Source organism: Danio rerio, chromosome 1, assembly GCF_049306965.1.
Source record: "Danio rerio strain Tuebingen ecotype United States chromosome 1, GRCz12tu, whole genome shotgun sequence".
Lineage (NCBI taxonomy): Eukaryota > Metazoa > Chordata > Actinopteri > Cypriniformes > Danionidae > Danio > Danio rerio.
This window is the reverse complement of record NC_133176.1, coordinates 15579256-15591340: the sequence shown is the minus strand read 5'-3', so window position 1 is coordinate 15591340 and position 12085 is coordinate 15579256. Positions and strand designations below refer to the sequence as shown.

The 12085-nt window shown below is 35.4% G+C and overlaps 1 protein-coding gene across 26 annotated transcripts in view; it reads left to right on the top strand.

Annotated features, from left to right (window-relative positions):
* The window catches only part of camk2d2 (calcium/calmodulin-dependent protein kinase (CaM kinase) II delta 2), a 71614-nt gene that overhangs the window by 29723 nt on the left and 29806 nt on the right, over positions 1-12085 (top strand). For all 26 annotated transcript variants that reach the window (XR_012398563.1, XR_012398577.1, XR_012398534.1 and 23 more), the window contains 6 exon segments: positions 2400-2459; positions 2544-2598; positions 7481-7546; positions 8032-8104; positions 8533-8635; positions 10767-10850. Coding sequence is in view for 19 of the 26 variants with exons in the window: in XM_005159836.6 (XP_005159893.1) it covers positions 2400-2459; positions 2544-2598; positions 7481-7546; positions 8032-8104; positions 8533-8635; positions 10767-10850 (441 nt within the window). In the remaining 7 variants the exon portion in view is untranslated.

The window sequence follows — 12085 nt, the reverse complement described above, 5'->3', positions numbered from 1 at the left end:
GATTAATATTAAACCGTTTGCTTACTGTAAGGATGAGATTAGGTTAGGGTTAGGGATAGTTGCATCAAGTATGCATCGTTTACTGTTGTAACTGTTGTAAACACATAGATTGAATAACAGGGACACTTTAACACAAACAAAAGCATCATTTTCATTCATTCATTTTTCTTCGGATTAGTCCCTTTATTTATCACAGCCGGATGAACCGGCAACGTATCCAGCATATGCAGTGAATGGACAGTTCTAACCACTGCGCCACAGTGCCGCATCCAGCTTGATTTTAGAATTGCTAAATATTTTTATTGGATGATATTTCATCAGTAATAATTTAATTTAGGGTGTCAAAGTAAGAAGGTTGCTGGTTCAAGGCTCGGATGGATCAGTTGGCATTTCTGTGTGGGGTTTGCATTTTCTCCCTGTGTTCAAGTGGGTTTCCTCCGGGTGCTCCAGTTTCCCCTACGAGTCCAAAGACTTGCGCTATAGGTGAATTGGGTAAGCTTAATTGTCCATAGTGTATGCGTGAGTTCACCCAAAACTAAAAAGATGTTTTTATTTTATTTTGTTCTGTTGAACACAAATTAAGATATTTTTAAGAAAGTTAAAAACCTGTAACTATTGACTTTCGTAGTAGGAAAAGTAAATAATACGGAAGTCAATGGTTACAGGAGTGCAGCTTTCTTCAAAATATCTTATTTTGTGTTCAACAGAGCAAAATAAATATTAATAGAACAGAATTATTAACCCCTCTTTGATTTTTTTGATTTTTTTTTTTTAGATTTCCCAAATGATGTTGAACAGAGCAAGGAAATTTTCACACTATGTCTGATAATATTTTTTCTTCTGGAGAAAGTCTTACTTGTTTTATTTTAGCTAGAATAAAAGCTATTATTTTTTTTTAACACCATTTTAAGGTCAAAATTGTTAGCCCCTTTAAGCTAGATTTTTTTGATAGTCTACCACAAACCATAGATATGTAATAACTTGCCTAATTACCCTAACCTGCCTAGTTAACCTAATTACCCTAGTTAAGCCTTTAAATGTCACTTTAAGCTGTATAGAAGTGTCTTGAAAAATATCTAGTCAAATATTATTTACTAGAGATGAGTTATTAAAACTATTACGATAAAAAAATGTGTTAAAAAAAATCTTCTCTCCGTTAAACAGTATTTGGGGAAAAATAAACAGGGGGCTAATAATTTTGACTTCAACTGTAGGTTTTTTCCATGTAGGAAGGTTTAAAACCCAGTGAGGACGAGTAAATAGTGAGTTCATTTTCATTTTAGTGTAAACTATTCCTCAAAATACGTTAAGTACGGAGTAATACATATATAAATGGTTTGATTTGGCCTACAGTTAATTCGGTCACACTTTACAATAAGGTTAATTAATGTTAATTAATGCATTTACTAACTTGAACAAACAATGATCAATACATTTACTACTGTATTTGTTCATCCTAGTTAACGTTAGTTAATGAAAATACAGTTGTTCATTGTTAGTTCATGTTATCTCAAGGTGCATTAACTAATGGTAACAACCATAGACTTGGATGTTAATAGTGCATTAGTAAATGTTTAATTATGATTAATAAATGCTGTACATGTGTTGTTCATGATTAGTTCATGTTAGTAAATGCATTAACTAATGAACCTTATTGTAGGTGTTAGCATTAATTCTGAATCATTTACTGTTATTGTTTTCGTAAATTCATGTGTAATGAGGGCACTTTAAAAAGCTTTGTAATCAAATGTCTAGACTCACAAACTTTATGACATTTTACAACAACATGGTTGTAGAAATGCTAATTCTTTTAAGAGATGATGCTTTACCACCACATGCAACATAATGAGGTCACATAACAGCAATTTACACTATACTTTAAAGCCTTTATCACTGCTTTCTGCACATTTCTTTTACGTTTTTTAAACAGCAGGCAGTATATATCACACATTGTGCCAAACAACAAGCATATTTTATTTACATGTTATTTCCCTTTCATATCATCCAAATTTCCTGTGCAATCACGGTGGTTGAGTACTTAAATTATTCTACATATTGAGTTGTGTCACGTGATTCTTTGGACAATTGTGTTTTTCTGTTTTTCAGTTAAGTTTAGTATGTTTTTTTTTATGTCGGATTAGTACAGAAGAGAGAAGAGCGCATGTGGTTATTTATAGTTTTCTGCAGGTCAGGGTGCCATCTGCCCCGCATACACCCTCACAGGCATCAAAACACTGCCCTCTGGTGGAGATTTAGAGATCTGCAGAGCTCTTGCAGCAACACTAGCCTTGAAAATCTATGTGTGAGGTGCAGAATCAAACTGTAGTCCCATTTTATAAAATAATCATATCATAAAATAATATCATATCATAACAATTAATGTTTTTTGTGTGTTTCAGATCACCAGAAGCTGGAGAGAGAGGCCAGGATTTGTCGTCTCTTGAAACATCCGAATATTGGTAACACTTTTTTTCCAGAGACATTCTACCAGAGATTTGTATGAGCTAATACTAACTAAAGACGGAACAAAATTCTCTTTGTAGTTCGACTGCATGACAGCATATCGGAGGAGGGCTTCCATTACCTCGTTTTTGATCTGTAAGTATATATTAGCCTAATCTTCTCTTTTTCTCCACAGTCTTTTTTCCTGTCATTGCTTCCTCAGAGTCTGTGCAGATCGCATTAGACTGCCCCATTTACAAAGTGCTACTGATATTTATGTGATAGCAGGACAGCGCCCAGAGGGCAGCCTTCGGCAAACCGCTGAGCCAATGAGCCCACTTTCTGAATTACTTTTAGAACTGACTTACGGAAGAAAAAGACATTTTTGGCTGTGTTTACGCAGCAGCTGAATGCAGTTGTCAATCTGGTTTTATGAGTGTTGGAAGGAATAGTTTAACCCAAAATTTAAATGTACTGTTAGTTGACCTACCTAGATTTATTCCAGATCTCTGCAATTTGCCTAGGTTCATTACAAATTAGTTTTTTTTTTTCACCTTAAAGTAAATATTCAGAACTTTCACAGTTTTTATAACAATGCTTTTTATCACTTTTACTAGCACAATCTGAAAACCTGTAACCATCGACTTTTGAAAAAGCAAATACTAAAGAAGTCAATGGTTACTGGTTTCCAGCATTCTTTAAAATATCTTCTTTTGTGTTCAACAAAAGAAAAAAATGCTAAATGGGTTTGGAACAAGTGAAGGGAGAGTAAATGATGAAAGAATCTTCAGTTTTGGGTGAACTATGCTTTAAAATTGTAATCAAAAAGCCCAAATTATTAACCAAATTAATAACTATTAGATGTATATTAAACACACAGAAAAATACTTGCTGGGAACTGATGCAAATCACTAACAATGGCATCAGTTCAGTGCACACACACAGTTATAACATATATGGGCAATATCACACAAGTAGCAGTGCGATAGGGCTGTATATTGGCACTAGTGGGAGGTGCGTGTTAACTCGAGGCTGTAGGCCGAGTGCCTTAGTGTCCCTCTAGTGGTGATATACAGTCATATCGCACTGCTACAACAGTTTAACGGCATAATTGTGCGTATAAAAAAGGAAATCAAACATGGAGGAGTCTAAAAACCCTTTTGTATGAGGAACTGCTTTCAGTTGTGGATTAGCAGAAACCGTTGCTAATCCACAAACGCCACTTTAGAGCTAGCATTTGAATGATTCTCTAGCGTAATGTCTAAAATAATGACAAAACAGGTGATTTTGCTCATGAAATACCATCAGTCTACAGAGATTTCCCAGTATTTCTCTGTTGCAACAGTAATTCACAATAATTAACCCAAAGCCAGTGCAAAGCAAACACCAGATTACTATTGTATAAATACAGCATACCATGGTATAAATACAGCACTACAACATACAAAAGAGAGAGATCGGCTTAGAATGTCACTTACCTGTTCTGTAACGATTTGTTCAGCTGTAGTTTGAAACATTAAGCTACACTAAGAAAATTATGTTTTAATGATGGCTTATTTTGTGGTCTCTGTCGCCATCTTGTGGCGGAACATCAACCGTCTTTGCTCTTCTCAGTATGATAGGCGGATGACCGCTGATGCGCTGAATCTCAAAAACATTCGTACCTATAAAAGCCTCAAAGTATGTTGTCATGTTAACGGCTGCAATATTTGTCAAACTGTAGTGCGTTTGTTGATCTGCTGTTACTCTATGTGGGCGGAGTAATACAGAAGGGTGAAGAGGCTATACAAGTGCTGTTATTTAGGGAACCAGACAGAACTGTTGTATAAAATATAATAACCTCCCACTGCATTTGCTAGCATTATACAGTACTTAAAATTCTTAAAGTATATAAAAACATGAAATTATTATAATATTATGCAAATTAAAGCAACATAAATGTGCTTAGAGTACACTTTCATAACTGTTCTTAAATACTTATGTAGATGATCTAGAAATGTCAAAAGTGCAAATAAAAGTTCATGTTAAAAACATAGGATTGAAGGACTCGTAATATTTAAAGTTAAAATATTTATAATGTATTGGTTTTAGAAGATGGGTTTACACACACAAAACAATACTTTACTGGGAGCTGATGCTATTCAGCAACAATGGCATCGTTTTAGTTCTCACACACACGTTTATAACCTATAATATAGTAACCTCCTTTTGTGTTGTACTCAAGAGAGTAATTCAATCTTGGATGACCTGAACGTAAATTAATTGCATATTTTCATTTTGGGGTGAACTATTTTTAGGGTTAATAGTAACATTCACAAACAGTTCAATTATAGAAATGTGACAACCCCAGTTTAATCATGTTTTAATCACTGTTTGAACTGGAAGATTCAATATTTGCACCTGTTTGTAAATATAATTTCCATTTCTGAACACCAACTGTGTGAATGTAGCCTTAAGAATAGCCCAGACCAATGGATTATGCTGACTTCTGTCTGCTTGACAAAAAATGGCTTATGATGTAGTTCTGTTTGTGGCTGTTGGGAAAAAGGCAGACGAACAGATAGGAGAACACAAGGACAGGCAAGCAGAGACAAACAGGGAGAGAGACACAAGCTGTCATATTCAGTAATATTCAACTGTTTGTGACCCAGATTCGCACAGTATGACAACTGCTTGCACTGCTATTTTTAAATACTGTCACATTTTGTATCAATTTTGTTTGACTTTTTTTAGTTTGTTTAGGTTTTGAAAAGAGCACAACACCACACACTTTATCACTGAACCACAGTGGATTCTAAAAGCTACCAACCAAACACAGAATTCAACCATTCAGAATTCAACCAATCAGATGACTGAAGCTTTCAAGTGTTCACTAGTTTAAATGACTCCAAATGTTCAGTTGAAATGTTTTAAAAGACTAGCTTAATGCTACTTTAAAACAAATCCTCTTAACTAATGCAAATTTCTCACAACACATGCAAATAGGACGGAACACAACAGAAATGTTTCAAGGGGACCCGAAAACATGACCGACCCGGCTATTTAGGTTATGGTCAGTGTTCGAACTATACCATGGGCTTTGAGGGAGCTTACTTTTCTTGTGGGCGGGGTCGCTTTAATCTTGAGAGTCCCTTGCCACAATGATGAAGGATATAAAACACACAGGATCTCTTTTCTTAAACAGCAATATATCAAAAACAAATCTATAAATATAAAACAAATATTTATATGTTTGTAACTAATATTACAAAGTAGACTAAGTTAACAAAACATCACAATAGTTTTTAGGGGGATCTCCTCATAAATCACCAGTGTGCAGCATCCACCTTGGTGATGGAACGGCAGCCATATTGCTTGTGGGCAAATTTACATTTACTTAGCAGTATAGTGTCCCCATCACTATACTGGGGCATTAGGACCCACATAGACTGCAGGTTAAGCCCCACCTGGCCTCACCATCAGCACTTCCTGCAGCAATCTTTCTTTCCCATGTGGTCTCCCATCCAGGTACTGACCGGGCACAGCCCTGCTTAGCTTCAGTATGAAATCATATGAGAGCTGCAGAGATCTAGCTGCCATTTATGCCGTTTGTGTGCAAAAATGCACAATTTTGGCAATAGTTGTGAATTTTGAGTCTAGAGTTTTGAAAATTGTCAAAAGGGTTTTAAAATCATCCAGAGACATGGATTCTCCTACCACTGCTATGCTGATGACACCCAGCTATGATGACACCCAGCTATACCTCTCTTTTCATCCTGATGATCCCTCGGTTCCAGCTCGTATCTCAGCCTGCCTGTTGGATATTTCACACTGGATGAAAGATCATCATCTTCAGCTGAACCTCGCAAAAACGGAAATGCTTGTAGTTTCTGCCAACCCGACTCTACACCATAACTTTTCAATCCAGATGGATGGGGCAACCATTACTGCATCCAAAATGGTGAAAAGCCTTGGAGTAACGATTGATGACCAACTAAACTTCTCTGACCACATTTCTAGAACTGCTCGATCGTGCAGATTTGCACTCTATAACATCAGAAAGATCCGACCCTTCTTATCTGAACATGCAGCTCAACTCCTTGTTCAAGCTCTTGTTCTCTCCAAACTGGATTACTGCAACTCTCTACTAGCTGGGCTTCCAGCTAACTCTGTCAAGCCTCTTCAACTGCTCCAGAATGCAGCAGCACGAGTTGTCTTCAATGAACCTAAACGAGCACATGTCACTCCGCTGCTAGTCCGTTTGCACTGGCTGCCAGTTGCTGCTCGCATCAAATTCAAAACTCTGATGTTTGCCTACAAAGTGACTTCTGGCCTAGCACCTTCTTATCTGCACTCACTTCTGCAGATCTATGTGCCCTCCAGAAACTTGCGTTCTGTGAATGAACGTCGCCTCGTGGTTCCATCCCAAAGAGGGAAAAAATCACTTTCGCGAACGCTCACGCTCAATCTGCCCAGTTGGTGGAATGAACTCCCTAACTGCATCAGAACAGCAGAGTCACTCGCTATTTTCAAGAAACGACTAAAAACTCAACTATTTAGTCTCCACTTCACTTCCTAATCTGCAATTGCCTCTTTGAATATCACAAAAAAAAAAAAATAATAATAATAATGTAATGTAATATATACATCCAAAGTATTACACATTATGCAAGTGCATTTAAGTGTCTTCTGAGGTATAATATTTGTGTAATACTTGCTAAAGTGCAGTTCTTTATCAGAAGGAAAGTCTTTGCCTTTGCTGCAATTAGGTTGTTCTTTTGATTGAAAGGTCCTTCCTACAACCACCATAATGAGCGTCTGCATAATTGTCTGTCCACCCCCAACAAAGTCTATTGTTACTCCACTCTAACTATCTACCACTGGTTTGCAAAATAATAAAAAGAGGCACTTGCTGTTTCTATGGGAACAGTGACTTCTCAGATTAGTGAATCTGGCCTTAGGATGTGCAGAGAAAACACAAATTCTGTCATTTATGGCTGTTGTGTTGAATTGCTTAAAGATGCCTTTGATATTAAGTAACCTTGAACTTTGATTCCAGGGTGACTGGAGGTGAACTGTTCGAGGACATCGTAGCGAGAGAGTATTACAGCGAGGCTGATGCCAGGTAAGAACATGCAGACTGACACATTACAACAGCAGCACATTAGAGCGTTCATCAGCATCAAGCTGGTTCCACATCAAATATGCTTACAGACAGTTCTTTTAGGTCACATGACTCTTTTGTTTCACTGCGCGCAAGTTATTTATACTGATGATAAATTATACACTGCTTCCCTCCACAGCCTCCTCGGGTGTAATTTAGCATGTGTAAAGGAAAATGTGCATGTGTGTCTTTGGAGCTGGACAAGAAAATGTGCAGCATGTTATTTATAGAGGATTAATGCCTGCTTGCTTTTTAATGAACGTATAACTCTATATTCAATCATGCACAACTGCATACTTGCTTAAGAAAAGACTGATTAAGTCCCTGTTGTGTCTATTTCCCTCTAAGTTCCCTTATTATGGTTGATTTGTGTTTCTTTTGGTCTGCATTATCACACTTTCCCTCAGTCTTACCTTTCTCTTTCACTGTTTCTTTCTCTCTCTCAGTCACTGCATTCAGCAGATTTTGGAGAGTGTTCATCACTGCCATGTTAATGGGATCGTCCACAGGGACCTGAAGGTCAGGACACACACACATACACGCACACACACACTTGCGCCTCCCCAGACAGTGGCGCTCGATGTAGCACAGCCCGAGCCAAATTTAGCACAGTCTGACGTAGCCGGATCTTGTATTGTCTATCAGAAAATAGCCTCGCTGTGTCTCAGAATCTAATATTTAATGCCTTTGTCTGCTGAAATCTTCACAAAGCCTTTTAGCTAGTGATAATCAATCCGCATTTGTGTGGATACAATTCAGACTCTGACAGATTTAGCTTTTCTGTTCTCCGTCCAAAGTGTCTTTCAACCTGCTGAGGAGGAATGAGTCACCCTCGGTGGCTGCTGCTCTTTTATTCAATAAATAGCTGCTTTTGGAAAAGCCATTACCTAGGGGAGAATTAGGAGCATTTAGTGACTTGCTTGTGTGTCTGTTTGCTGTTCTTAAAGCCTGAGAATCTGCTGTTGGCCAGTAAGATGAAGGGGGCGGCTGTTAAGCTTGCTGACTTTGGTTTGGCCATTGAGGTCCAGGGTGATCAGCAGGCTTGGTTTGGTGAGTAACACAAAATTAAGAGAGGGGGAAAATGGTTTTCTTCACTTACATCCATTTGGAAGGAAATCCTGTGCTTATAGTTTCAAGTTTTATTTGCTAATATATTTATATAGTAGATTTGGTAAATGCAAAGGCAAGCATGTATTGTGTGGTCAGTGTAGTGCAATTAAGAGCTGGCTCTCAAACTCACAAGTTGGTTAATTTACTTTCGACAATATTGCTTGTTCGCTACCCTTTTAACATATACTACCGGTCAAAGGTTTAGGGTCAGTTTAAAATTTTTTTTTTTAAAGAAAATTATTCTGTTCATCAAGGTGGCCTTTATTGAGTGTAAAAAAATTTAATTTATAAATATTTATTACAATTTTAAATGAATTATAATAAATAACTTATTGTATTTAGTTTTAAATGAAATTATTACTTCCGTCATCATTATTATTATTATTATTATCATTATCATTATCATTAATAATAATAATAATAATAATAATAATAATAATAATTTTATTATTATTATTATTATTATTATGATATAAAGTGATTTCTGAAGAATTATGTGACTCTGAAAACTGTATTAATGAAGCTAAAAAAATCATCTTTGAATTCCCTGGAATAAGTTATTAAATTAAATGATAAACAACTTTTGAACAGTTAGTTTATAGTGCAGTAACATTTTAACAATTGTACTGTATTTTTAATTAAATAAATGCAGTCTTGGTGAGCAGGAGAAGCTTATTTTAAAACATTTTAAAATCCCACTGACCCCAAACTTTTGACCGGTAGTATATGCTTTTTAAAACACAATAAATTAATTCTTCCATCAAGGATACATTATCCATCAAGGGTATATTAAGTGAAACAAAAGCAACAGTTTTAAATACATTCAAATACATGCTGATCCTTTGAGATTCTAGTTATAAAAGGATCTTTAAAAAATGTCACAACTGTTTTTAAAATTGATAAGGATCACATACAGTTCAATCCAGTAGGATTAGCCCTCATGTGAAATTTGATTTCTTTTTCAAATATTTTTCAAGTGATGTTTAACAAAGCAAGGAATTACAGTATTATATTTTTTATTCATATAAGTCATATTAGTTTTAGTTTGGCTGCATTTAAATATATATGATACATAATAAAACACAAGATGCAAACGTTTTGCAACAGCCATCATTTTGATATTTATTTGAAGGAAAAATATATACACATGCTGTTTGACAGCTCGTAACATGTTGCAAAAACAATTCAACAAAAACGCTACATAAGCATTACATATTAAGAATGTAACAATAACAAATACATTTAGAGCAAAAGTAATGCACACATTGTCATCACATAGAATTTGCCAATTCATGACGTTTCCAAGAAAGGCATATATCTATAGGCCTATATTCATATATATGATCAATATTATTAGCCCCCAAACCTTGGCTACAGAACAAACCACTGTTGTTCAGTGAATACAGTATGTATATATATATATATATATATATCTTACAAAATAACTTTAAACTATAAAATATGATTTACTATCATCATGGGAAAGACAAAATTGATATTAAATTAGAAGTTATAGAAATTTGTTAATAACACTATTATATTTACAAATATGTTGCAAAATATTCCCTCTGTTAAACAGCACTTGAGAAATATTTGACAAAAAAAATTTAGCTTTCAACTTACATGACAAAAAAATAAAAATCAGCTTTACATCACAGGAATAAATGATATTTTAAAATATTTTAAAACTAAAAACTGTTCTTTTTTTGTGAATTTGTTCCACAATATGTGTTTTTACTGCATTTTTGATCATAAAAATGCTTTGCTAAGCATAAGAGGTGCCTTGCAAAAGCAATAAAAAGTCAGCCTGACCCAAACTTTTAAACAGCACTTATCAGCATTTATAACACTTTAGAGTAATGTTGTAAAATATAGTATTTAATGAAAACCAATATTCCACAAACACAGTTCTCTTTTATTTAGAACTTATTTGGGACCAGTAAAGGCTAAACAGGGAACACTGCTTTATTAATCATTTTGCTGTTTGCAATTTTGCACGACTAAGCTTTTTCATGCCAACTTGGCCAAATAAACTGCCGTTTTAGTGCTCTCAACCACTCTCTCTGTTCAGGATTTGCTGGTACTCCAGGGTATCTGTCTCCAGAGGTGCTGAGGAAAGATCCTTATGGCAAACCGGTGGACATGTGGGCTTGCGGTAAGAAATGAATGAGCCACAGAAATATCAGCTTTATAAGTGAGCCGGTGTGATAGATGTCACTGTTGAAGCTCATTAACTGATTATTAAATTACTGCAGACTGAGTTTTTAAGCAGCGTTGAATCTAATCAGCTAAATGGAGTGTCCCTAGTAAATTGTCTTTCTGTTTTTAGGCTTAAAACGTGTTAGTCCAATCCAAGCAGTTAAATGAATGTTTCAATTTAGCCTTGAGGATTGCATAATTATTGAAGGCAGTTGGATAGTTGAAAATTACTGTAAGGACTACCATGTTACTCATGGTATTTTGGGAAGTACATTCTGAGTAATGCAGAATAATTAATATATTCATGCACACATACAAAAGACAATGTCTGCCTATTTTATTTTATTTTATTTTATTTATTTTTTATTTGTTTTTGTTTTATTTTATTTTATTTTGTATATTGTATATTTATTTTGTAAAAGTATATATATATATATATATATATCATATTTTAATGATAGTTAACTAAACTTCAAATAATACACAGCACAAATATTATCAAAAATAATAATAATAGCAAACAAAAAAAAATATTAAAATACCAGCAAAAAACTTGGGCAGAGATATAAATGTGAGAAATGTGAGAAATGTGAGAAATTTCACTGCAAACATAACATAATCAGGAAGATGTATGGGAGCTTTTGAATGATACTGATGATCTGTTTTGGCATGAAATAAAATAAAATAAAATAAAATAAGGCGCAGTGGGTAGCACGTTCGCCTCACAGCAAGAAGGTCGCTGGGTCGCTGGTTCGATCCTCGGCTCAGTTGGCATTTCTGTGTGGAGTTTGCATGTTCTCCATGCCTTCGCGTGGGTTTCCTCCGGGTACTCCGGGTTCCCCCACAGTCCAAAGACATGTGGTACAGGTGAATTGGGTAGGCTAAATTGTCCATAGTGTGTGTGTGTGTGTATGTGGGGATGTTTCCCAGAGATGGGTTGCGGCTGGAAGGGCATCCGCTGCGTAAAAAAACTTGCTGGATAAGTTGGCGGTTCATTCCGCTGTCATTCCTTTTTTTAAAGTAAAATAATAAAATAAAATAAATAAAAATAAAAATAAAACAAAATATGTTAATGAAGCTCAGTGCCACCAGTAACACTGGCTTCTGTAGCCATTCTACTGCCTATATACTGTATGCTAACTTGTGTTGATGAATGATTAGTCGGAGAAGGTCTCTTTTTTATTTGCACAA